This window comes from Eucyclogobius newberryi, unplaced genomic scaffold, assembly GCF_026437365.1.
Source record: "Eucyclogobius newberryi isolate DKJ021-1_F unplaced genomic scaffold, fEucNew1.0.hap1 SCAF_15, whole genome shotgun sequence".
Classification (NCBI taxonomy): domain Eukaryota; kingdom Metazoa; phylum Chordata; class Actinopteri; order Gobiiformes; family Gobiidae; genus Eucyclogobius; species Eucyclogobius newberryi.
Window position 1 is genome coordinate 4,267,315 of NW_027315779.1, and position 27,999 is coordinate 4,295,313.

The 27,999-nt window shown below is 43.2% G+C and overlaps 1 protein-coding gene across 1 annotated transcript; it reads left to right on the forward strand.

Annotated features, from left to right (window-relative positions):
• Positions 1 to 1,318: 1,318 nt before the first annotated feature.
• mcf2b (MCF.2 cell line derived transforming sequence b) lies at positions 1,319 to 27,996 on the forward strand. Its single transcript, XM_072445740.1, has 26 exons — positions 1,319 to 1,661; positions 3,507 to 3,641; positions 4,731 to 4,847; positions 5,213 to 5,362; positions 5,598 to 5,722; positions 5,800 to 5,914; positions 5,989 to 6,108; positions 6,392 to 6,583; positions 7,226 to 7,417; positions 8,553 to 8,733; positions 8,818 to 8,906; positions 9,421 to 9,521; positions 10,008 to 10,074; positions 10,525 to 10,640; positions 11,115 to 11,184; positions 11,338 to 11,430; positions 11,511 to 11,603; positions 13,247 to 13,372; positions 20,604 to 20,819; positions 21,705 to 21,797; positions 21,881 to 21,956; positions 22,531 to 22,567; positions 25,751 to 25,914; positions 27,250 to 27,356; positions 27,586 to 27,698; positions 27,798 to 27,996. Exons 1-26 carry the CDS (start codon positions 1,614 to 1,616, stop codon positions 27,877 to 27,879), a joined length of 3,018 nt encoding a protein of 1,005 aa, XP_072301841.1. The 5' UTR covers positions 1,319 to 1,613; the 3' UTR covers positions 27,880 to 27,996.
• The last annotated feature ends 3 nt before the right edge of the window (positions 27,997 to 27,999 follow it).

Sequence of the window (27,999 nt, forward strand, 5' to 3'; positions counted from 1 at the left end):
GTAAAGTATCTTTATTTGGTGTTTCAGGAGCTCCGTATTATTCTTAGTGGAGGCACTTCTTAGAATTAAGAGTCCGTCTGATCCCTGGAAGATTATGGCGACAGCAGTGCTATTCTCACCGTAAACTTGCTTAACCCGAAACGTGAGCAAGATTAAATAAGAGTTCCCTCAATGTTTGCCCTCTGACCTTTGGGAATCCACCAATCGCTGAGCACCAGGCAACATTGCTAATGAGATTAAAAGGCCCAAAAAAATAGCAATTTGCTGTTCATTGAGAGCTTAAAGGTGCACAGTGTATCCTTCCCGAATTTATTCAATCACTGGTTTAACATAGATCTCACCTGTAACTTGGCCTGGTGGCTTCACCTGTTAGTTTACATGGAGATTATTTTAATGATTTACTGTGGAAGATTTCAGCAAAAACTTCTTCATGGAGAGAAGCAGGTGCAAACCCGCCTTCAGAAAGTTACATATACACCTTTAACTTAAACACCTTTCTGAATATGAAAAAGACAATGTGGTTATAACTTTATTTGAGCAAATATTCTCAGTAATATGGAAATGGTTACGTGACATCACAACATTCAATCAGCCAATAATATTTAATACAGATGGTGTGCAGAGTTCTTAGGTCTAGTCATTAAGAGAAATCAAATCAATTATAACAGGGTACTCATGTGAGTTGTCTATATAATAATTGTTTTATTTGATAACCCATATTCACTGTGTCCCACCAGCCCACAGTGACTTATGTCAGCTGGATGCCCTACAAGCCAAAGGTCAGAGTCAAGTAAAGTGAACTGAAGCCATGCCCTTTAGACCAGCGTTACAATTATTTAATGAACGCTCCAGGACAAACATTCGCCTTATAGAGATGTTTGTGCTACAAGACTTCAGTTTGCAATTACACAATTATACCTTAATCCTCAACACGTTTCACTGTAAAACATACAACACGCGCAGACATTGCCACTGACTGGTCTTGACTTCAAACTTGTGGGCTGCCTGTCATGAAGGCTTTTATGTTTGTATTTTGTGTGTTTTATGAATAGAGCCTTCAATGATTACTTAATAGTGAAATCGTTTTTGGAAGCATATGCACTCCATCCATATCCATAGAGGGAAACTATAAAGTAGTAATAACAGTTGGGCCTCTGGCGCCATCTTGTGTCCAGAAAAAGTAAAGCAAAGTAACTCTATTTTTATATTTTATTTTGCTGCCATAAATGTTAATGTTTTAGGAGGCAGTGTTAGTCTAATGCAGTGTAATGGCTGTGAGGTTACTACAAATGCCCACAGATGAACAGACTCATGAGTTCATCCCGTGGTGCAGCGGTGAGTTTGACGTCAGGTGAACCTCAGCGCGTCCTGCTCTGGCCCTGCTCCTCCGCACATTGCACCGAGAGGAGCTGGCAGTGGGACGGCACGGTACGGTACGGCTCCCCTCTCGGCCCGCCCGGACACTGCAGTGTAGGAGGGAACACCGTGCACCTTCTGCCGCCTCTGCTGCAGCGGCTGGAGCTCCGCGTGTTACCGACAGCAGCACGTCCCGCTGCGGACTTTGTGACTCCGGCTGCTGAGGACGCATCTGCCTCCATCTGCCCGGCGGAGCCATGGCCGAGTCCAACCCGTGGGGCTTCCCACGCCTTCGCCGGGCCGCGGTAAGCGCCTCTCCGGCACAAGGCGTGGAGGATGCAGGCGGGGGCTGCAGCAGACACACTAGAGGCTTTTAAGAAGTAATGCGCGCTGCGACAGAGTGATACAGGGAGGGATACAGAGAACATGGCAAACGTGTTTCCATGTGTTTGTGTTGGACAAACTGCAGGTGCATCTTTCTGCTCAGCACTGCAGTCCACTGTGCTGCAATGAGTAAAAAGTGATGCAGTTTTATGTAAGTAATTGGAAGAAGCTTCAAATATCACAAGTCTCTGAAGTTTCTCGTGGCTTTGTTGATATAAGAGCTGATTGTCCAGAGCCAAGTATTGTGGCTTAATATAAAATACTGGATGGAGGCTATTGGGAGGAAAAAAAGTGATGTCAAGGTTAAAATGGAAGACATTCATTATTTAGGACCCACCAAAACAGTTTGAATTACGGTTATCGTTTACATTTTGGCATGGGAGGATTTCTGGGCGGACGTGTGAGGCTCGTCTGTGTCCTAGACTGGCTCTGACCTTGTTTCATCTGTAAGTTACTGTGTCACAGGGTGAGGAGGGCATATTTGTCAGATGATACTCTCCTCATCATCCAATCACAACAGGAGACAATGTGGCTATGGCAACAGTATCCAAAAGCTGCTCCGTCCTGACATTTCACAAAAAGTTCCTCCTCCAAAAAAGTTTAAGAAATTGTTAGTAATATGTTATTACACAGTGCAAGTCACCTTAAAAGTGCACCATGTACCTCTTCTGTCTCCATGGTGTTAATGCTTCACCAGGAATATCCCACAGTATGGCATTAAACGTATCTAGCTTGCATTTTTCAAATTACAGGTGATTTTTATGGCAAAAAATAGTATTTGTTTCCACGCTGATCTTTTTCATTTCTGAAACAAGAAAGAACATCAGATTTGTCATTGTGCTTTATCGCTGTGTAGAACTGTTGGTTTTTAAGACATGAAGACACATTTGTGGCGCGTGCTACCAAAAGGCCGGGACAATTAATGATATTTAAATAAACTCAAGACCTAATTAACCTTAAGAGGATGTCGTTGGAGTTCAGACTTCAACGAGAAATACAATGGAAAATCTTGTGTGTGTGTTTTTTACATTAGAACTTTATTATTTATTTATGTATTAGTCTGTGTCCATTAAAAATAGTGATACTTTTAGCCCATACTAGCTAATTCATACCTTAACCTCATGAGCAGCAATATTTCAAATTCCCCAGTGCCTTTTCAAACCTTATTTTTCATATTGATCTTGGGCTCATTAAAGAGTTTGTGCGAGTGTGGTGTTTGTTTGTTTGTGGGTGGATGTAAAGTGCACCGTCAATGATGAAGAGTGGAGAAGAGCAGAGTCAGCTCGAGTGTGTGGGATTCACTGAGGTGTTGAAGATGCTAAAGAGGATGCAGAGAGACAGTGAGTGACGCTGAGGCTGAGGTGATCTCTGCACAAACTGGACACATCCGGCTGTTTGTGTGAATGACACTGAACCACTGTCTATCTGACTCGTGACACAGATCATTTGTACTTATCCTTGCTACACTGCAGAGGAGCACATTGTACTGAAAGATATCAGTCAAGACAAAATATTACAACAAACTAAATCGTCTTGATATTTAATTACTTTATTTTATGTCTTGTGACCAAAATGTTTCAAGATTGTTGTGTTTATCTTAGTGTTTCTAACTAAGCTTATTTATTATAGCACAGTAATGACTAACTAACTAACTGAACTTGTATAAAACTCTTTTTTTTTTTTTTTTGCTAGATTGGTTGATTTACTCCAGGTTTAAACTCCTAGAGCATTTTCACAATGTACTTACGTTTGTTTCTCTTTTGCAGACGTCTTTCCCGGGGAACCTGCATCTGGTTTTGGTGCTGCGTCCATCGACTCTGTTCAGCTCGGCCCCGAGTCCGTCCTCCAGCACCGACCTCGGCTTTCGCTTCAGCCAGGACGACTTCCTGCTCAAGATGCCGGTGAGAAACTACAGTAGCACTTTAAGTAACTCAATATAGTCTCTTAAATGTAGTACAGACTTCTGTCCCCGGTCTTAGGGTTAAGTTGAGAAGAGCTCATTTCCTGACAGTGCAGGGCATGGAATTCTAAACAAGAGATGTGATCATGTCAAAATATGAGGTGAATGAAGGAATTGAGGGCGTGGTCTGGCGTTCTGTGAATGTCCAGAATCGTAACTAATAAACTTAAAAACTAGTGCACTGAAGTCGTGTTACTATCCCCACTTGTGCTTTGCCTGTAAACTCTCCGCGCTGGGTGACAACCATCACTGGAGGCTCAGGGGCCTGGCACCGGGACTAATGCGGGTCATCGCAGCGGTCTGGGGGTGTGCACCTCAGGATCATCTCCTCCCGTGGCTCTGCTGCTGCCTGCCCTCGCTTATGGATCACACGTCGAGTTTATAAGCAGAAATGTGCTGCGTATGCTGTGGCGCCTCCAGGTTTTGGACCTGGTTTAAAGCTCTCTGTTGCGCAAAACAAATAAAAGTGACTTAAATAAAGAAACTACGCCAGGGCTGTATTTCAATGTTTTATTTTATTGTATTTATTATTATTATCATTATTATTATTTTATTTTTTTCACTTTTGGGAACAAATTGAAAAACGCAAACATCTCCCACAGGTGGTGCTTTTGAATGCCACAGTTATCAGTCATTGGTTCAAACACTATCACCATATATGGACTGGCATCATCCCACTCCAGCCTCCAGCGCCCAAGTCCAGCCTCTTCACGCCAGCGTTAAGGTCGGCAATGCAGCAAAATAGCGCCCTGGAACCGCCCCCTGGAAAACGCTACCTCCAGCTCTGGGGTCAAAATGTGGCCCTTAGTGTGATTTTACAGCATCTGTTCAGTGTTTCATTGTGGAAGTCTGTTTAACTCATTAGTGGTTCAAACATTTTAGTCTTTTCACCAGACAACATTTAATTAGCTGCTCTGCTTCAAACCTAACATTTTTCCACATAATTAAAGTTCATTCTTTCAGTCTGAAAAGTTGCCTTTTGAAATTCTGATTAATGACCCATAATGAGCTATTATTCTGTTTCTTTCAGGTGGTGATGCTGCGTTCGGTCGGGGACTTGTTGCGTTACATCGATGAAAACCACCTGACGTCAGAGTTCACGGGGAAAGTGCAGTATTGTCAGAGCGACTGGATCGTCCTCAGATCTGTGAGTGCTCTCTGACTGGATCATCTATCCATCTATCTATCCATCTATCCATCTATCCATCTATCTATCTATCTATCCATCTATCCATCTATCCATCTATCCATCTATCCATCTATCCATCCATCTATCCATCAATCCATCTATCCATCTATCTATCCATCTATCTATCCATCTATCTATCTATCTATCTATCTATCTATCTATCTATCTATCCATCTATCAGCATTCTAATGAGCTTATACTACCAGCTGTATTCTTTATTTTGGCCTGGGCTGGACTCTCTGGTCCTGAAACTCCTTCGAGACGCTGCCGTTATACATTTACTACACGTTTCTCCGTGTTTTGCGTCTGCATGTTGTCATCAGGCGATAGAGACGTTTGCCGTGACGGTGAAGGAGATCGCTCAGCTTCTGCAGCGCTTCGGGTCGGAGCTGTCGGAGACCGAACTCCCCGATGAACCAGGAGCCATCGACTTCCTGCTGAGCTCTCACACGCACCGATACAGGCAGATGAAGGTCCACCGCTTTCCTCTCTACAAACTGTGGTGGTGATGTTGATGTTGGATAGTCACCATCTCTCATTCTTAAGCTTTATTATATATTTAAATTGGTACCTTTGGCTGGGATTGGTTGTTGGTGTCCACTTGGGTTGCAAATAACCTTAGACAAAATGTACGCCCCTCCCCATTCTTTGGCCCATCTCTTGCTACTTAAAGTTCATCATTTTGTGCTTTTGTTGGGGTAATTTCAGGATGACATAAGACGCGTGCTGAAAGAGGGCCGTCTGCTTTTTTCAAATCTGGAAACTGTGAAAGCCTCAAAGAAGAGTTCCGAAAACCAAAGTGAAATGCTGTCGGACATGGAGACTGTACAAAGGTGCCGTTATATTTGTGTATTTGTCAACGTTCACATGACATACAATAGACATTTGTTGAACCTTTTGTACGTTGCAGGCTGCTGGCTCAGCTGAGAGACATGGAGGAGGCCTTCGACGGCTTCTTTGAAAAACACCACCTCAAACTGCAGCAGTTTCTTCAGCTGCTGCACTACGAGACCAGCTTTCAACAGGTCAGATCGCATCTATACACAGAACATTTATCTGTTTAATATTGCACTAAGTTATGATTTCTGTGCGTTTGTAGATGGAGGAGTCTTTGGAGAGACTCTCTGCTCAGGAAAAAGCCATCGACTGCGTTGGGACGACTGTGATTCTAACGGAGCAGCTTCTGAAAGATCTGGATATACTCAACACACAAGCTGAGGTTTGGCTCTCATGTTATTATGCACTCTACATTTAATAAAGTCAATGTTTTAGTTGTTCTCATGTTGGTTCATTCTCGATTGCAATAACTAAACAAAAGGTCATACATGTTTGTGTTTTAATCATTTAAATATCTATTTGGTTTTCCTTCATTAAATAAAAAACAGAACAAAACAAAAAATGCATCATCCATATACGTACTATAGGTTTCTCACAGTAATCATTTGGAATCTCACATGGCATCGGGAGTATTAGAGTTCACTGGTGTGTGTGTTATCGATCAGGAGGAGATGTCGCGGGCGCAGTTTCTCATTTTACACGGGCACCAGTTGGCGGCGAACCATCACTACGCCCTGGCTCTGATCGTCCAGCGCTGTAACGAGCTGCGACACCACTGCGACGTCCTGTCCACCGCGCTCCGCTCCAAACTGGCCTGTCTGACCCGAGCCCGTGACCTGCTCTTCAGACTCGAGGAGGTAACGCTGTCGGGACCAAGTATCACACAACAATGTCTCTGTCTTTAACGTTTAAATACCTTATCCACATTTTAACTTGGTGGGAGTGACTGTGGTTCACTCTAAGGAACGTTCACTTTGGCTGGCCGGGGGTTTACTGAGCAGTCCTTGGGCACATTTCACCCAACTTGCCTGTGGTGTGGTCAGGAAACTGGAAAAAAACGTCAGACATCTCAGTCCAGATAATTGCAGTGCAGGAACAGCAAAGATACTGCCACAGAATCCTGAAGCTCGAGCCCCTAAGCTCGGGTTGGGTTACGAGAAGTTATCAATTAGAAAAAATGGGTTGCTAGAAAAAGTGAGAACCACTGGTATAGACAGATAAAGAAGTAACTTATGCTAACAGGGTGAGCACATTTGTATGTACATTTTATATTATTCTACTACATTTCTACTACATTCATCTACAATCTAGTCTACAATATTTATTTTTATTATTTACTTTTTGTAATTGGGATGGTATGTGGATAAATATAAAGGCATTAAAACATTTCAGCACTTTTTAACTCTTTTTGTTTTATTTCTACCTCCGTGCAGTACCTCCTGGTTTGATTATTGTATCGTAGTCCTTTGTCATTTGAATCTGTTCTTTGTGTCTTACAGGCTCTGAAATGGTGTGATGAAGGAGCATATCTTCTGGCCAGTCAGATGGTTGACAAGTTTCAGACTCGGGAAGGAGCTCAAGAGGCACTGCACAGTTTGAGCTGTCACCAGGAGAGGGCGCCATCCGCCATCAAAAACAGCCACACCACACTGAGCCTAGAGTTTGAAGCCATCCTCACTCCACAGCTGCAGGTGAAGATGAGGACATTCTAACTACATCATCTGCTTTCTATTTCTATTCATACCATATTTGTTATGATAATCAAATCTCAAGGTGTGGCATTTTGGGGCTTTAGGCAAGGCAAGCTTATGTTGAGCAATTAAATCAAGTAAAGCAATGTGCTTAAGAGTAGAAGCTATTTATGACAATTATTGCACAGTAGGATTCTGCTCACTATAGTAGAAGTGCTCGTTTTAAACAACTCCAGGAGCTTTAACCCTTGAGAGAAGACAGGAATATAAACTGATAATCTTATATTACTTATATTATCATATTTCAGAATAAGTTTTTAGAGGTCTAAACTATTGGACACAACAAGATTTTGTCCTTTGCAGAGGACTATTATCTAAATAAATGCAGCCTTTGAGATTTGACAATTGCACCCACTAAAATTGTGGGTGCATTTAATTATATAAAATGTATATATAAATATTTTGATATAATCAATCTTATTTTTGTGCTACAATTTTTTTTTCTTATTCTTTAAAATAAGTCTGGATAGGTCTTTTTGTGTCGTTATCCTCATACCTTTATTAAAGCAATATGGCAGTGCAATTAGATGGAGCAAAGGTCATGGTCTATGTAGTTCCTCTTGTTTTTATTACCACTAGATCTGTCATAATAATAATTTAAAAAATGAACTGCAACATATTTCTTCAGAAATATGGTCACCCTTGAAAAAGAGGTCTCAATCTCACTTACCTGGTAAATGAAAGGTTAATTAATTCATCAATTAAAATAATATAAAACCCTTCTGCATTACACTAAAGAAAAAAAGTCTCAAAGAAACACACTAGAAAATCAATACTATCAATTAAGAGTCACTGTAATTCTCATATCATATAATTATTTTTCCTTCTGTAGTACAAATGTTACACAAATTAAGAAAAAGTACCCCGTTAGTTAAAAAAAAATACAGATGATAAATACTGAGCCCAAAAATACATCATGTATCTTTTATTTACTGTGCCATTATTGTTACGGTGATTTTAAAGTATTTTTCTTCCTGTTGTGTGAAGCACTTTGAATTGCCTTGTGTATGAATTGTGCTCGACAAATAAACTTGCCTAATATTGTTTCTTCTCTAACATATTGCTCTTGTTTCAGACCCAGATCACCATGGTGACAGACAAGCTGAACGCGATGAGGTCCATGATCAGAAACAGGGAGCAGTGTCTGAGAAAACTGGCCGATATTCAAGTTCGACCCATTCAATTAGTGGCTCCGCGTCCTGAGCCAGACCAGACGTCCCAGCGCGGCAAGTCTCCCCTCTTCTCCCCAAAACATGGTACGAGCCACACTTTGAGCTGCACCATCCAAAACTCTTCTGGTCCTTTGTGTTTCGAGTACACCTGCGTTTGTGTTTGTGCAGGTGTAGACTTCAATGTCCTCAATTCAAAGTTTTCCTTTGACCTACTTCCTGGAAAGAGAGCCTTAAAGAAGAACAACAGCCAACCAAAAGTGTGTTCAAGACGTGCTTTTTACAATAACTCAGACACATTTAGCAAATACGGTGAAGTTCTAACATGATGATAAGAATATTTGGCATTGAGGTCGTTGTTTTTTGTTGTTTTGCCATTCTTATTATGATTCATTGCTTCAATTAGTGGTTCATTTTCACACCAACTACTGCCTAAGATTATATTTGGCTTTGTGAGTATTACCAGATCCAAGCCCAGACTTTAAAGAGAGACTAAACCAGGTCTAAAATGAGACTAAACCATGGATTAGCATGTTCTAAAAATGATTAACCCAAACAGATTAATTAAAACAAATACTCAAACTGTACTCGAATACAGGTTCTTATCTTAACTGCAGAGGGCGCCATTTCACAGTTTGAAAACACTGGCATAAATGATTGAATAACGCTTAACAACACCGTAGATGTATTTTAATGAGGTATATACACCATAATTACCTTGTAATAACATGCCATGACAGATGTGAAGATATTGGCTCATCTTTTGTTCTGTAGATCGAGGTGATGCACGATTACCAGGGTAACCGCAGCTGTTTGTACGGATCGGTGTCGGAGACGGACTCTGAGGCAGAGGACAACCCCGAGCAGGTCACACGGTACTGTCACCTGTCACTAACCTTTGACCCCTGACCCCTATGCTCCGCTTTGTCAGGTTGAAATATTATCTTACTATGTATTTAAAAGCATAATTGGTTGTTTTTGTATTGCAGAATGATAGTGAGTCATCTTAAACAGAAGTAGCCTGTATTTCTGTATTTCTGTATGGATTATTGAGCATAACAAAATAATAATAAGTGTAAAATGCACAATGATCAATTATTATTATGTCAATAAAAAATTCTGATTTTCATCAATAATACACTTTATTCCAGTATATTCTCCATCTTCAGTCACCATGTTTCAAACTTTATTTGGGTAAAAATGTATTTAAAAAATCAAACACAAAATAATCGCTGACTAGTCGACTTCTAAAACGGGTTAGACATGCCCTGATTTTAAACACCACAGGACCAAACAATGTTGTGATGTCATTGGAAAAAAGGTAAATGATTCATGATTACATTTTTATCCTTGTTTTTCAGCCACATCATGAAAGAGCTGATCGCCACAGAGCGGGTCTATGTGGACGAGCTGCTCTCTGTTCTCCTCGTGAGTTCAAAAACAGTATTTCTCTGTGATTAATAGCTAAGCGGCAAAAGACCTTCTGCTGCCCCCAAGCATCTGTTTGCCTATGAACGTAATTAATGAATCCTACAATTCAATCTTAAATAGAGGTGCTGCTAATTTGCAATATCAACATGTTGCAGTCCACATTGTCACCAGCAGAGGGCCACAGAACACTATTCCATGGGTTCTCTGTGTAAAATATAATAATTGAGCCTTAAAAACAAAGCTGACATATAAGTTTAAACAAGTATTGCTTTTTTTACTGACAACAACTTGGCAATTTACTCTTAGTACAAAACAGGCTTCATACTTTCTCTTTAACATGTAAACTTTGATTCATTCCCATTGCTATAACGACACTGAACGGAATCATTTATCTGGAGCCAAATGTATATACTCAGATTTTGTGTGTGTGTGTGTGTGTGTGTGTAGGGATACAGGGCGGAAATGGAGGAACCGTCAGTGTGTAATCTACTCCCCTCAGAGCTGCGCTGCCAGAAGGACGTCCTGTTTGGGAACATGCCAGAGATTTACCAGTTCCACAGCAGGCACGAGACACGCGCACACACACACACACACACACACACAAACAAACAAACACAATCAAATTCCGCAGTTTCAAATATGACTTGTGGGGACATTAAAGTGTGTCTTAACCTTAAATAGACAAGTATCTTTTCACTCATCCTAACTTGACAGATCTGGTGCTTAATCTCTTGTTGAGCTGATGAACAGTCACACACACATAAAGATGACATGCTGAGCCAAGCCACAGAAACCTCCCTGTCACTCATTTCTCTCATACTATTTGGTCTTTTATTATGTTTTGAATCACACTTTGCCTTACAATACGATATCCAACACGTGACTCACCATAAAAGTAGTACGTTAACATACAATATACTGCTGTTCCTTTGGGATATCGAATTGTGCTGTCAGCATTTTGTTTTGTGAAATGGTACGTTTGAAACTGAAACAAATACAAGGTACGTCAACTGTTAAAAGCGTTGGTCCTTGTGTAGGATGTTCCTGCAGGACTTACAGAGCTGCCTGGAGACGCCGGAGCGAGTCGGGAGCTGCTTCCTCCAGAGGGTGAGAGCAAACATCAACCTGCATCTGTGTCATTGTCTGTGAAAGAAAGATGCTGGCTATATCTGTGTACATTAGTGTGTACAGAACTGTTTACATTCAGTACATTTGCTGTGCAGTGCACTCCTCTTAATGAGTCTATCCATCTTTGAGCAGAAGGAGAACTTTCAGGTGTACGAGCGCTACTGCCAAAACAAGCCCCGCTCCGAGTTACTATGGAGACAGTACGCCGATCTGCCATTCTTCCAGGTATCCACAAACTCATTCACAACTGGACTAAGGCTTACGTTTTAAATGCTTTAAACTCTTTATATGTTTTGTCTTCTCAGGAGTGCCAGAAGAAGCTGGACCACAAACTTGGCCTGGACTCGTATCTTCTGAAACCGATCCAACGACTCACCAAGTTCCAACTGCTGCTCAAGGTCCCAAGACAAACGTGCTTAGGCAAAATGCTGCACAATACTTGATTTGACTTTGCATTAATGTAATGTCGACTAGTTCATTCAGCTGCTTCAATCAACAAACCTAAAGGGAAATGACTGTTTGGTCAGATCGAGCCAGATCAGCAAAACTAATGTGGCAAATGTCCCTCTTAATTAGCACAATTAGCTTATACCAGCCTTTTTAGTTTTCATGCCCAGTTATTCGAGGGAAAGTATTATTGAATAAGTAAACCCCAAGTAAAAATAGTTGAGCATAAATTAGTATAAAACTTTAAAAAAACAACAACACACAAATATAACTGGCAGTAGATCGAAAGAGACCATATTTAATTTAACAAGGGGATTGATACTGACCGATACCTCACTACAAGCGTCAAAATATCAATAACTTGATTTCAAACCACCTATCAATACATGACTAATCTAGTTTGTGTCTAGATTACAATAATGGAATCAAAGTGTATTTCATACTAGTTGATTAAATACTTTATTATGATAATACTTCATTATGAAATACACAGATTTGTTAAATCTGTTTGTTCCCTCATTCGCCAGCCGTGTTCCACTCTAGAAAAAGATTCAGTTATCTCAGTTATATCATCTGGACAAGTCTTTTGAGGACAGTGAGGTGAAGAAGAAGAAGATGAAAAGAGGAGTTAAGGAGGCAATCTTTGTTAGAAAAGAGAATCCTCTTTAAACAGGAATGAAGCATTAAGGCTCAGTTTACCAGCCCTGGCCATTCTGATGCTAATCAGGTACTGATTGGTGATGAGGGAGCTGCAGCCAGTTGACAATAGGATCTCAATGGCCCATTACAGGGTTGTTAGGGTAACAAAGAAGATTTCTTTCAGGGGAAAATAAACTACAAACAAATCGATAAACAGGACAAATTCCGCTTGGTGTTCAGGCCTTACTCAGATCTCAGAGTAGGACACATATGAATAGAGTTCTCAGATTTAGAATGACTCTTGATGAAAGTCGAAACGTTTTGTTTTTCAAAGTCTTGTTTTTCAAAAGCTGTGTCCAGATGACGACAACTGAATCTTTTTATACACTGTAATGATTGCTTGTATTAAAGAAAAAAACATGTAGAAGAAATGACATATTTCTTATTCAAGTTTAAAATGGGCAAAACAATAACAGTGCAGAAAGTAAGACATTTTAAATAAATGATAGCTATTGTTGTGCTCGGAGTCCAAATACGCAGAGCTTAACTTTAAACCATGACGCAGCAGAATTACGCTGTTACAGTGGTTCTGACGGAGATGTATGGCTTTATAGCCAGGTTTAGGTGGTTTTCTGTTTGCATTGAGTCAGCATTTTACTTTGTTCATACTAGTTTGTTTTGATATTTTACCAACTTTCCAGATATACAAGTTCACGTTTTGATCTGGGATGAAGATAGTCATCCAGATGCACACTTGATAAATTATTATTTTTGTTCCTTATCGTTGCCCTGTCTGGCAAAGCTAATGACTTTACATCAGATCTAATCATTTCAACCTGCAGACATCCTTAGGCTTGTTCCCCAGTCACTGATTTATGACCTAAATGCATTTACACACAAAATCAAATGTATTTTCTGAAGTGGCCTATCTCTGTGTGTCCGTGATGCTTTCCAGGAGCTGCTGAAGCACTGCACAGAGGAACAGTACCGCTGTGAACTGCAGGAGGCGCTACACTCAATGTTGGTGCTGCTCAAGTCTGTCAACGACTCCATGCATCAGATCGCCATCACTGGATACCAGGTACTAACCACCCTTTTACCTGGTTCATGGTTAAATAAATGTAATTTCTAGGCTTATCAACATGAAACAAAAGACTAGTACACATTTGATATTACCTGCTTGCCAATGCTCGATCCTGTCAGCTCGATCCTGTCAGCTCGATCCTGTCAGCTCGATCCTGTCAGCTCGGTCCTGTCAGCTCGGTCCTGTCAGCTCTTGGAATCTAAGGCGGACAGGGCCTGGTTAGTACTTGGATGGGAGACCGCTGGAACACCAGGTGCCACAGTGGGGCGCTAGAGGGAACGTCGTTGTGTCCTTAGGCAAGACACTTCACCCACATTGAGGGCCTTTAAGGTGGAGAAGCTTTTAACCATGTCATAACATTGTTCCCTCATCAAATAATAACAGGAGTTGTGTTTAGCTTCTTCATCTTCCTTTTTTCAATGGCAGTTGGCAACCATTTTTACAGGAGCATTACCGCCACCTACTGTTCTGGAGTATGAGTCAGAGCTCACTCTTTAACCATAATATAATATCATCTCGGTGTCTTTAAGAAAGCCCACCAGAGCTCCTATTTGAGCTCTATTAGAATTGCATTTAGAGTCATTCACTTTAATTAATCCAGTTTACAAGGTTGTCAACTTCTGGCCACAGAAAACACCCGAATCCAAAAATATGGAGGTCTGCTGTGCTGTGTTTAAGTTTACATTACATTACAATTCAATTCAATTTATTTTTGTAGCTCGAAATCACAACAGCAGTTGCATAGAAGGGAGGCAATGAAAACAGATTAAACAATGTTCATAAAAAAATTTGCAATGTCCCTGCATACCCTGTACTTAGAAAAATGTTGCAAAGTCCTCTGTCCTTAGACCCTCCTTCTCGGCAAGGAAAAACTACAAAACCTCTTTGGGATAAAGTAGAAACCTCGAGAAGAATCTCAATGAAGGCGAGATCCGACTCCCTCGGACAACCAGCTGTGTGCTTGTATTAGCATGTCGGGACAAGCTAGTTTTTGTTTATTTCCCCATGGTAATATCCTTTGCTGCCAGTAGATGACATGCTAACATCAACTGACTGATAAAAGTAGTGTGTGCTTATGTTATTTGAACATAAGATAAGATAAGATATTCCTTTATTGTCCCACATGGGGAAATTTCATTGGTGCAACGCAGGTAGATACAGAGGTAGATACAGAAGAACAGATCACTTATAGGAAGTCTGAAAAACTCTTTCAGTAGAAGATCTCCTATAAATAAATAAAAACTCCCATAGACAAATAAATAAATAAATAAATAAATAAATACCATTGCATGTGATCCCGACAGTAATTGCACATGAATATGTGTCACGACAGCACATAGATTGCACATGAATTTCACCGCAATTGCACATGAATTGCACATGAATTCCAACAGCAATTGCACATATGACAGAATTGCACATCAGTATTAGGTTAGGTCAGTATTGCGAGTGTTCAGTATTAACAGTTTTTGTTATAAAGTCTGACAGCAGCAGGAAGGAAAGACCTACGGAACCTTTCCTTCACACATCGAGGGTGGATCAGTCTCTCGCTGAAGCTGCTCTCCAGAGCGGAGAGAGTGTCCTGCAGGGGGTGACACTCATGGTCCAGCATAGATGTGAATCTAGCCAGGACCCTCCTGTCCCCCACCTCCTGCACCGAGTCCAGAGCACAGCCCAGGACGGAGCTGGACTTCTTGATGACTCTGTCCAGCCTCTTCCTTTCCCTCTCTGTGATGCTGCTGCTCCAGCAGGCCACACCATACAGGAGGGCCGATGCCACCACAGAGTCGTAGAAGGTCTTCAGGAGTGGCCCTGTCACTCCAAAAGACCTGAGTCTCCTCAGGAGGTAGAGCCGACTCTGGCTCTTCCTGTACAGTGCGTCTGTGTTATGAGTCCAGTCCAGTTTGTGGTTCAGATGAACACCCAGGTACTTGTATGAGTCCACTCTCTCAATGTCCCGTCCCTGGATGTTCACTGGTGAGGGGGCAGTGGGGTGGCATCTGTGGAAATCCACCACCATCTCCTTGGTCTTCCCCGCGTTGATGAGGAGGTGGTTCCGCTGACACCAGTCCACAAAGTCCTGCGCCAGTCCTCTGTACTCCGCGTCATCATCGTCCGTGATGAGTCCGATGATGGCAGAGTCGTCAGAGAACTTCTGCAGGACACAGCTGTCCGTGTCATGTCTGAAGTCTGCAGTGTAAAGGGTGAAGAGAAAGGGCGCGAGGACAGTGCCCTGGGGCGCCCCCACACTGCAGGTCCGAGTGTCAGACACACAGTTCCGGGCTCTCACAAACTGGGGTCGGTCTGTGAGGTAGTCCAGGATCCACTCTGCCAGGTCATACTCCACACCAGCCGTCTCCAGCTTGTCCCTCAGGAGCAGCGGCTGGATGGTGTTGAAGGCGCTGGAAAGATCGAAGAACAGAATCCTCACAGAGCTGCCAGGCTTTTCCAGGTGAGAGAGAGAGCGGTGCAGCAGGGAGATGACGGCGTCCTCCACTCCGATGCCAGACCGATATGCAAACTGCAGCGGGTCCATGGCTGAGCTCACGGTGGAGCGGAGGTGGTCCAGGACTAGCCGCTCCAGTGTCTTCATCAGATGGGACGTGAGAGCCACTGGCCTGAAGCTGTTGAGGTCTTTGGGGCGCGGTGTCTTAGGCACAGGTACCAGACAGGAGGTCTTCCAGACCTGTGGTACCACCCTCAGTTTCAGGCTCATGTTGAAGACATGCTCTATAACTCCACACAGTTCATCTGCACAGGACTTAAGGAGCCTGGGGCTGATGCCATCAGGTCCTGCTGCCTTCCTCACTTTAATCCTCTTCAGCTCACTCCTCACCTGTGCTGCTGTGACAGTCAGTGGTTGGCAGGGGGACCGTGTGCTGGGGGGATGGGTGAGTCCAGGCGAAGTGGGGAGCTGATGGTCCGGGGCAGATAAGCGAAGAGGAACAGATGCAGGGCATTGTCCAGCTGTGGAAGAGGGAGCATGCAGCTGTGCAGGGGGAGGGGCGGGTGACCGATCAAACCTCAAGAAGTGATCATTTAAATCATTCACCCACTGTAGATCCCCCTCTGTCTGGGCAGGGGGGATTTTGAAGCCCGAGATGGTTTTCAGGCTCCTCCACACTCCCTGAATGTTCTTTTGCTGCAGCTGCTCCTCCATCCTCCTCTTGTAGCCGGCCTCAGCCTGCCTGATCTTCCTCCTCAGCTCCTTCTGCACAGTCCTCAGCTCCTCCTTGTTCCCTGACCTAAAGGCTCTCTTTTTCTCCTTCAGCAGAGCCTTCAGTTCACGGTTAATCCATGGCTTGTTGTTTGGAAAACACCGCACCGTCCGGGAGGGAACAATGTTCTCAAAACAGAAGTTGATGTAGTCCGTGATGCACTCTGTGATGGTGTTGATGTCCTCCCCATGTGGGTCATAAAGCTCAGTCCAGACAGTGGTGCTGAAGCAGTCCCTCAGAGCCTCCTCGCTCTCAGCAGACCACATCCTCACCTCACGGGACACCACAGGCTGCCTGCGCACGATGGGTTCATACACAGGCCTCAGATGTACAAGGTTGTGGTCCGAGCTGCCCAGGGGAGGGAGGGGGGAAGAATAAGCCTCCTTGGTGTTGGCAAAAAACAAGTCCAATGTTCTATTCTCTCTGGTGGGGCAGGTAACATACTGGGTGTATGTTGGTAGAACAGAAGAGGGAGAAGCGTGGTTAAAGTCACCAGAGATGAGGAAGAGAGCCTGTGGATGCTGTGTTTGCAGCCTACAAGTGCAGGAGAGCAGTGCTTGACAAGCATCTTCAGCACTGGCAGACGGGGCCACATAGACTGCGATCAAAATCACATGTGAGAACTCCCGGGCAGATAATATGGCCTCATGCCAATAGCCAATAGTTCAATATCCTTGTTACATAGCTGCTCCCTCACTGTGCAGTGTTCGGGTTTGGACCAGCTCGTGTTCACATACACCGCCAGACCTCCACCTCTTTTCTTCCCGGATTCTCTCGTTCTGTCCGCCCGCAGCAGATGAAAATTGTCCAAACCTACAATAGAGTCTGGCATTTCTGCTGTTAACCAGGTCTCTGTGAAAATCAAGACGCTGCTGTCCCTATAAGTCCTCTGGGACCGCATGAGGCTCGCTATTTCCGTCATTTTATTTTGAAGGGACCTCACGTTACCCATGACTACGGCGGGAACCGACTTCCTGTTTGTCCCTCTCTTCTCTCGGAGTTTACGTCCAGCCCGTCTGCTTCGTTGCGTTTTCCTTAGGATGTCCGCCGGGATAACGTGACGATCTCCGGGTAAGACGACTGTTCTCCGCAGTTTCATGAGTTCCTCCTTTGTGTAAACACGGTACGGCGCCGGCCGGGGGGCGGGGCCGGAGCCGGGGGGCGGGGCCGGAGCCGGGGGACTCAGAGCCAAGACACATCGCAACGACACGACGAAAACACTCAATCCAGCCGAATAAAGTCAAAACAAGTTAATTTAAAGCGATTCCAGTGCGTGTCCCGATCATTCGTGAAGTTCCTCTTTCATATAAACGTGTATATAAACGTGTACCGACGACACGCCGTACTTTAGCGCGGCCGGAGGGCGCGGGGAGGGGCTGGTGGGCTCACTCGGAGCTAGCTCACGTCACAACAACACAACGAACGCAACGAAAAACGCTCAAATCCAGCCGAAAAAAGTAAAAAACTGTTGAATTAAAAAACTATTCCAGCGCGTGTCCCTATCGCACAGTAAAATAGAAAAAAATTACTAACTATATTTACAAAATATAGGAGATAAAGCACAATAAGTGTGAGAAAGAAGAGAGAGCGTTTACACCGGGCTGCCAGCTGTACCAGCGCCAGCGCTGTACATAATACTGTATATGTCCTTTTAAGGCTCACATTTAATACGGCAACGTTGTGACTCCAATAATTATCAGGGGGGAAAATATTCAACATATGTGGATTTTCTGTTGCATTATTAATTTAAAAAACAATGAAATACATAAACCCTTCCCTCCATCTGAAATGATCATATAAATTGTGAGTGTCATGAACTCAAGCTGCTGAACTGCTGAATGGCCTTTTCTGATCAGAGATTACATACCATCAAATTACTAATGGCTTTAATGTTCCTGTTTCCCAGTAAAACCCCACTGGAACTGTTAATAGCAAATCATTTTTGGACAATGGAACTGTGACTGTAATTCAGTTTAAAGGATCATGCTAATCACCTTCCTTACCAGACCAGAGCAATTAATGATGGCGAGATATGCAGCTTTTACATCTGAAATCTCGAGCCTCATTCACACTGGATTCGTTTTACCGATGAACCTCAGTAAAAGGGAATAATCATGAGCGTTGTCTGTGTTTCTAGTCTATTTCTAGTTTCTAGTTTTGTCTTGAATCGGCAGTTCAATCCTCATCCTGAATTGAGCTAAAGAGATACTATTCTTTTTCTGTTACATGTTTGTTAGTAGGACACTTCCTGTTCAAGAACCAATTATCTGTCTTAGTAATCACTTTAAGCACCTTTTTAAAACATATTATAAAGGAATTACAAGGAATAATGAGAGTGTTTGTGAGTAGTGAGAATGTGTAAGTTGCCTGACAACTAGAGGTAGAGACAGAAATGGATTGATTTGGTGTTTTGATGCATCAGTTCTATTGTAAAAAACACTATTAGTACTTTTGCAGGTACTGTCTTTATTGTGTTGTTACCATTGTGCAGTGAGCAGGATGACAAAAGCCAAATGAACAGCTCCATATGTCACGTACAATAAGTGGAGTGATGGTTATGGCTGGAGGAGGCCATTTTGAAGCCCTTAATATGAATGTCAACGAATGCGCTTCTCAAGGACAGTTCAGCAGTTTCAGGTGTCGGTGACACATTCATCATCTTCTGCCCGTGTGCCATACAATATTCAGATGTAGATTAATCTGAATGTAAAGAACTCCGTGATCCTCTTATTCAGGTCCTGGCACATCCACTGTGTTTTCTGTATTTAATCCCATCCATAATGACAGATCTTCTCAGATTATTCTTTACTGTTTCCAACTGGGGCTTTATCAAGAGTCAGTTGTCTTGTGTAGTGATTGTATGTGCTCTGTGTGGAAGACAGCAGCTGGACCTTTGCACAAACAAATTATGCCTCAATGTACTATTAATGTATGGTAACCTGATCAGTATCAATGTTGTCATTTCAAATCACATTATATATTGTGAAAGTGCAGGCTGCACGATCACAATCAAATCAAAAAATAGTTGCAATTTAGTCTTATTATGTAAAAAAAACAACCTGATAACCCAATAGTTTAAATCTCAATAGACATTTCTGGAAACAAATGTAATTCTTGTGTTAGTTTATCAGTTCAGATCTCAGTTTTCTTTCAAATGTTAACGCTCAAGTATCTTTCATGACACTGAAGAAGAAAGTAGGTAGTACTAAAATATAAACAATGGCAGCGTGTAGTATAAATCGGCGCCACATTAGCATTTAGCATTAGCCATGGCTTTCGATCGAACCAATCTCTGGAGAAGGTTCTGATGTATGTTTTCCCCTTTTCGCTTGTCTGTTGGGTTAAGTTCACCTCTGGCGTGTCAGGTCCGAGTTGTTTCACTATGAGCTTTTCCTCAAAAGTTCTTCTTTCAAAGAGATGCAGATGTAATGACTTGACTGAATTTGGGGCAAATTCATCCGACGTCGCCATTTTACACACTTAACGAAAACAAGCAGCTGCCGTGGTGCATCTTGGTACTTTGGGGCGCTAAGCTTCAGCGCCCCAAACCCATAAAATTCCTCGACGATGATTGGCGGATGTGTATTCTTTTTTGCCTAACAGCAGGAGAGCCATTGGCTTAAATACAGCAGCAGTGGGGCTGATCGAACAAGCGCCCCGCCAAGACAGCCTATTGGCTACTACACCAAACATGATAAACGTTCACGTTTTAAACGTGGAACTTGAAAGTGAATGTAAATATAATTCTGGAGAATTCTAAACCCATTAAGCAAAATCATCAATAGCATCTAATTAACACAGGTTATTTTTTCAAAATGAGAAATTATTTATAAAATAAAATACAATAAAAACAGTCAGTCAGGTCAGGTGGGGCGGCGCCCCAGCGCCCCCTATGGGCGAGCCGCCACTGGTGGTGCCGCAGCATTAACTAGTCAAATGTAGTGTTGATGTTTAACTCAGTCTTCTCTACAGAACCGTTCACCACTCACTTTCTGGTTGTGCGTTTCCAGGGCGACCTGTCTCAGCTGGGCCGCGTGGTGATGCAGGGCGGCTTCAGCGTGTGGATCAGTCACAAACGCGCCGCCGTCAGGATGAAGGAGATGGCCCGCTTCAAGCCCATGCAGCGCCACCTGTTTCTGTACGACCACGCCCTGCTCTTCTGCAAGCGCCGCGACGAGGACGCGCCCGACCGCACGCCGTTCTACAGCTTCAAGTCCTGCCTCAGAGTACGAGCACACAGCGGCTAGAATGTAGGAGATTAATGTCGTCACACTGGAAATGTCGTTTGTGTTGTGGGAAGGGAGACAAGAGGATTACAAATAGTACCATTTTGTCTGCCCGGATCACAGGGGAAAAATGATTGAACACAAGGAAGGTTTTAACACTTATTTATTTTGTCTTATTTATCAATCAAAATGACTCAATTTGATTTTGCCGTATTAAAAACAAATACAAACATGACCTCTCTGATCATAAACACTACAGACTTTTAATAATTGCGGTTTAAAACAAATAAATCATGAAAAGTTTTCTTCCAAAGTCTTAACTCCAAACCACATGCTTCTACTGAAAGAGAAAAAAATGAATTAATAATAACAAGTTTATCATCGACAATTAGAAAAGGCTGAATCTGATTAGAATTTGATGAACTGCACAGCACTAGTCAACACAGTTTCCTGTGATTTTTTATTGTGTGTTTTATGGTTTAAGTTGTTCCACTGAGAAGCATTTATCATATTCTACTTTTATACTAATTTATTGTAGCTTTTTAAAATTCATGAGCAAGTGAAAGTACTTCGAGAACAACCTTTAAAAAATATCATCATACCTTGTCCAATTTTATTTTAGGTTTTACCAAGAAACAGTCCTGGGACACTTGGAATCATTTCATATTAAAAAGAAAGTTAAGATGAATACTGTTTAAATATTAATTTGAATAAGAAGTTTTATAATTCCTTAAAATGTCTTATCTTATCTGTATTTTAACACAAAATACTTAGTCAAACAAGTAACCAATATTTTTGTAGAACTAGCATATGCAATTTGCGTTTACAATTTTGTTGATTTGTCTTTAACTAGTTTATTCTCACGTTTTTTAAATCTTTTCCCAGATGAGTGCAGTCGGCATCACAGAAAACGTGAAAGGTGATATGAAGAAGTTTGAAATCTGGTACAGCGGTCGAGAAGTGGTCTATATCATCCAGGTGAAAGATTAACCCCCGCATCGACCAATTTCCTGTGCTTTCCCTGCCTCTTCATTCCCGCCCTGATCCGCCCTCTGCTGCAGGCCCCGTCTATGGAGGTGAAAATTGCCTGGCTCACAGAGATCCGCAAAATCCTCACAAACCAGAAACAACTCCAAGGTCAGCGTCAGAGATCTTGTTAATTAGTTTGATTGTTTTTACCCATCGCCCTTTTCCCCGCTAATCTTTGCTGATACTACACAGAAAACCTCTCTTTGAACAGTTGTATTTGATTGTATGTGTTTATATGATAATGTCACATGATGCTGAGGCTGTAATCGAGTAAAGTCTTGGTCGACCAAAGACTTGTGAATCGATGACTCAACTAAAAGGAGCGCGGAATTGACAAAAGAGCGTAAAATTATATTGATAATCCAGCTATATATTTACCCCAAAGTGCACTGACTAGGAAAAAAGGTAATTGTAGATTGTGTTTGTAAAAAGATTAAAATCATTCCATGCCTTCTTTTTACTGCTGTAGTCCATAGAAATCCTTAAAAATCCCCCAAAAATAATTTAATATAAATTATTAAAAAGAGGCAGTCCTACTAACTTCCTCTTTTTAATACTCAGGCTATCCTTTGTTGGAGTGTTTTTTTTTAAACTTTTAAATGTATTTCATATTACAGGAAGTAAAAACTCTTCACTGATAATGCGAAACGTTCCATTAAACACGTAATGGCTTGTTTTGCAGACGAGTCCTCTCTCTCGGACGCTCCTCTCTTGGAAAGGTAAGTCGTCCTGCATGACCCCTGTGTGACCTTATGTGTTTGTGCCCGATGTCATGGTGTGTCATACTAAAGGAAAGAAGCTCCTGACAATCCACACAACCATGCGAATGAATTGAACATTTGCTATCTAATTAAATTGTGTTTATTGAAATTGTGCTTTTTTTTTTTGTTAAAATATTGCAGAGCGGGGGATGGAGAACGGGGGACAGTGGGATGGAGAACGGGGGACAGGGGGATGGAGAACGAGGGACAGGGGGATGGAGAACGAGGGACAGTGGGATGGAGAATGGGGGACAGTGGGATGGAGAACGGGGGACAGTGGGATGGAGAACGGGGGACAGTGGGAAGGAGAACGGGGGACAGGGGGATGGGGGCCGGGGGACAGGGGGATGGAGAACGGGGGACAGGGGGATGGAGAACGAGGGACAGGGGGATGAAGAACGGGGGACAGTGGGAAGGAGAACGGGGGACAGGGGGATGGGGGGCCGGGGGACAGGGGATGGAGAACGGGGGACAGTGGGATGGAGAACAGGGGACAGGGGGATGGAGAACGGGGGACAGGGGGAAGGAGAACGGGGGACAGGGGGATGGGGGCCGGGGGACAGGGGATGGGGGCCGGGGGACAGTGGGATGGAGAACGGGGGACAGGGGGATGGAGAACGGGGGACAGGGGGATGGGGAACGGGGGACAGGGGGAAGGAGAATAGGGGACAGTGGGATGGAGAACGGAGGACAGGGGGATGGAGAACGAGGGACAGGGGGAAGGAGAACGGGGGACAGGGGGATGGAGAACGAGGGACAGGGGGATGGAGAACGGGGGACAGGGGGATGGAGAACGAGGGACAGGGGGATGAAGAACGGGGGACAGGGGGATGGAGAACGAGGGACAGGGGGAAGGAGAACGGGGGATAGGGGGATGGAGAACGAGGGACAGGGGGAAGGAGAACGGGGGACAGGGGGATGGAGAACGAGGGACAGGGGGAAGGAGAACGGGGGACAGGGGGATGGAGAACGAGGGACAGGGGGATGAAGAACGGGGGACAGGGGGATGGAGAACGAGGGACAGGGGGAAGGAGAACGGGGGATAGGGGGATGGAGAACGAGGGACAGGGGGAAGGAGAACGGGGGACAGGGGGATGGAGAACGAGGGACAGGGGGAAGGAGAACGGGGGATAGGGGGATGGAGAACGAGGGACAGGGGGATGGAGAACGAGGGACAGGGGGATGGAGAACGGGGGACAGGGGGATGGAGAACGAGGGACAGGGGGATGGAGAACGGGGGACAGGGGGATGGAGAACGAGGGACAGGGGGATGAAGAAAGGGGGACAGGGGGATGGAGAACGGGGGACAGGGGGATGGAGAACGAGGGACAGGGGGATGAAGAACGGGGGACAGGGGGATGGAGAACGGGGGACAGGGGGATGGAGAACGAGGGACAGGGGAATGGAGAACGGGGGACAGGGGGATGGAGAACGAGGGACAGGGGGATGAAGAACGGGGGACAGGGGGATGGAGAACGGGGGACAGGGGGATGGAGAACGGGGGACAGGGGGAAGGAGTGCTGTCCCGTCCTTCTTTCATTCTAAAATCCCTGCCCTGTCTTATCAATTGAATTATTTAAAAGTGTCACTTATAATCAAAAAAACTACATGATTCATGTGTAAACTCTTTAAAAATGTAGAAACAACAAGTGCAAATGAAAAAAAGCCTGTCAGACCTCCACAAATAACACTTCTGTGAGTCAGTCAGTCTGTGAGTTTAGGTCTAGTCCTCTACATGAAGTCCACTTGACTCAATATTTTTGCCTTTTAATAGAAACACCGCAGGGTTTTCTGCCTTTTCCTTTCATCTTGCTCTTTTGTGGTCATGGAAACAAATGACCGTCGCAGGGCACTCATGACACATACATGGGGAGGATAATGAGCTCTTTTATGGTTGGACATGGGTGTTATTGTAGAGTCTTTTTGAAACATGGAAATAGTGTAAATGACAAGTGTTTGTTTGACCGAGGACATCATCTGGTGTCTGTCTCGTGTCTTTCACAAACAGGAAGGACACTAAAGTACTTTTGGTGTGTCTGCTTGTCAACGCGCTTGCACACACACACACAAAATTAGATAAAAAATAATAGCAAAGACTAACAAAATGCATGAATGTTACAAAAATGTTATATTGACACATAATTGAGGAGACTGTGGTGTCCCCCATGGTCAAGTTTTGTCCACTATTTGTCTTAAAACAAGCTAAAAGATAAATACTTACGTTGGAAAAGGCTGACCTAAAGATAAGGTAAACTAAGATAAGGATCCTTTAATAAACTAGCATTATAAACTAGCCTGTTGGTTTCTGCACATAAAGGTATTACCTAAGACGGGCCAGTACAAAGACTCAAGCTGTGTACTCTTTACAGCTAAATCACTGCATGTTAAAGTCGCAGTGTGCTCAATCTGCAAGCATGAATAAATTGTAGTCTAAAAACTATTCAAACACAATTATTACACATCATTATGAAACCTTTTATGTTGTTTTTAAAGTGAATTATGTTGAAGTGCAATCTTAAATTTCACCGCTTGATTGGGCGGCAGATTTATCAGAAATCAGACCAAACTTGCAAAGACGGCAATATTATTTAAGGCACATAGCATCCCTATTTTCCTAATATGCAAAAAACATAGTTGAGGTTGGGCTTTTCCAGCTGTGATCAGATTGACCATTTGTATTGAAGTGCCAGTGCCAGCGTTTGATGGAGAATATTGAGCGATAGTGGTTTCCTTGGATCCAAACGTGAACTTCCAGATACAATTAAACAAGATGTAATCAAGATGTAGACCACTGCAAATGTTTGGAAATGCATGGGGTTGTTGGAATATGGTTTATCAGTTGATATTCAGGCTTTTCTCAAATGTTTAAAACGTGAACTTTGAACAGAATCCACTCTTAACCGTCCTGCACGCTGCACCTTTAAGTTTAAATACGTCGTGTTACAGGTCTATTTCTTTGGTATGATTCCCCCATATATTACAGCCTCTCTGATCCATCTTTCCGGATCAGCGGCTGAGATATATGTGACTCCTGTTGGTTTCTTGAATGCCTTCTTGTTTTGTGACTCGTTGGACCTTGTTCTTGTGTTCTTTTCTTTTGTCTTGTCGTGTTTGTCGGGTGATGTCTTGTTTTGGGTGAAGTGTGTCAGAGGTTTGTGTGTCGTGGGTCGGACCGTCGGGAGGAGGCTGCTCAGCGTGTCTCCATGTCCCTCACAGCTCAGGCCACGCCCAACTGCTCCGGGGGGAGGAGTCACAACACACAAGCCCCGCCCTCACCGACCCCGTGGTGCAGTCGCCCAGACGCAGTGAGTAAAGATGAGCTCCCTATTTGGGCTATTTTAATGAATGTTTGAATCCCTTCCGTTTTTTATTTAGTTTGTATTACGTAGTTGACAAAAAAATATTGTCAGTTTCAATGACAAAAAATTGGCAACAAAATTAACCCTGCTACCTGTATGACGAAAAGAGTAAGTAGTGCTGTGTCGGTACATACAATATGCATCCAGGATATAGATTTGAAAAAGATGATCAAAAACAATTGGAGAAAATACAGCTTATTTACAAGAAAAGACAGCTATTTGGATAAAAAATAAAAAAAAGAGTAGTAAAAATGTTAACTATTCCTACAAGCAAAAATCCACGGCCTTCAGTGAAATGTAAATTAAAAAGCCTTTATTACATAATGGCTGTTGACTTAAAATACGCAGCATTTCGGCCCAGCCTGGCCTTCATCGGGTGCAAACTGTAAGAAAAAAGTAGTTTTCTCCTGTATTTCAAGCCATTTGTCAATGATTTGTTATTGTGAATTATTACAATAAATTATAGTGTTAATTGACAATTTACACACACAAAAATGAATACAAACTTTTAATATTTCGTATGCAATCTGTTTCGTTTTACTTTTATTTGATCCAGTTGACACTGCCTAAACCTTCTAATTAGTTTTTTTACAAGTGCTGTTACAGTCTCTTATTATCACAGTACTTTAGTGAAGGAGCTACAAGTCACATAATGGCCTTATGGAGGTTTGTACTTTGTACCTCGGAAAGCCGTACCCCACAGTCCAATGCAATTACATTTTTAGCACAAAATGAACTGGCTGATTTGAATGTTCTTCCTGTAATGAGCTGCAAAGAGAATGTCACTGGAGTATTACGGACTATGTTATTGTCGTCAATAGACACAGTCGTAACATAGTTAAAAAACTATAGTTTTTTAATGTACTTTTCTACCTCTATTCAAGCTCATTCAAACACCAGGACACACTGGAGGCGAGATGAGTGATGTGTTTTGCCCAAGACACACTGGCAGTACCAGTAGCAGGGACTGAAGTGGCAGCCGTCAGCTTTGTGGGCGAATAATGAGCGATTGTTGTCAGCTTGACTTCAAACATGAATTTTGAGATAAAATAATTTTTCCTTAATCAGTGATACACCCAGGATTTAACACTATCCAACAGCCTTTTGGTGTGCCACAGTCTAAGCAGAGATACTCAGGTCTAGCGTGTCTTCCTGAACAGAATACTTCTCTCCTGATGCCTAAGCCTCCTCTTGATGTGGAGGAACAGCGACTCTACCCAGAGCTCCTCCACGGGAACTGTGGACTGAGTCGAAACTGACCTTGCTGTTTCTCTGTCATAGGTTGGCCTGTCGCACATTCTGCAGCCATTTGCGAAGGCCTCGAAGACTGGGGAGCTACGGACCTCTCTGCAATATCTGACTCTGATGAGGACGACTCGGCACATCTCGTAAGATTTATCAGCATTTTGTTCAACCAGAAGAGACAGTAAAGGACACTGGAAGTAAGCAAGAAAAGTGATGAGTGTATGAGAGATTATGAGAAAGTACTGTGCCCTGGATGGGTGAGCACATATTTGTATTGTAAGAAAAGCTTGAGAAGTGATGGAGAGGCAGTGTTAGTCTTTTGGTTCATTTCAATATCTCTGCTTATGCACATTGTTTCCCGTTGCCGTTTAGGTGGCCGGCCGCTACAGGGTCATGGTGGAGAGCAGCATGGCGAGCACCGATGACATCATTTTTAACTGCGGCGACGTCATAGAGCTGCTGCACGAGGAGGTGTCCGGGATGTGGTGAGGCTGGTTTACGCTCTCATAATTCATAAATAAATACTGCGTAGATGGCAGCCGCAGTTGTTTTTGAGCGCTCGTGTCATTTGTCTCGTTGTGAAGGATGGTGAAGAACGTCAGTCGAGGCGAAGAGGGGAGGGTTCTGCCTGAAGATCTGCAAAGGATTCTGGGAGAGAGCTGCTGATCAAAAACAACAATACGGCACCTGCTTTTATCTTGAGCCACACTGCGAAAACGGAATATCTGCATGAGTTAAAATGACTTGAATCCGTAGTATTGTATTGTAGTAGTTTAGATTTATTTA

Bases quoted from the DNA above. Each gene is read 5' to 3' on its own strand.
- mcf2b (XM_072445740.1), top strand. From the start codon at position 1,614: ATGGCCGAGTCCAACCCGTGGGGCTTCCCACGCCTTCGCCGGGCCGCG. The intron at 4,848-5,212 runs GTGAGTGCTCTC...TGTTGTCATCAG, and splicing joins ACTGGATCGTCCTCAGATCT to GCGATAGAGACGTTTGCCGT. The intron at 22,568-25,750 runs GTAAGTCGTCCT...TTTTGGGTGAAG, and splicing joins GACGCTCCTCTCTTGGAAAG to TGTGTCAGAGGTTTGTGTGT.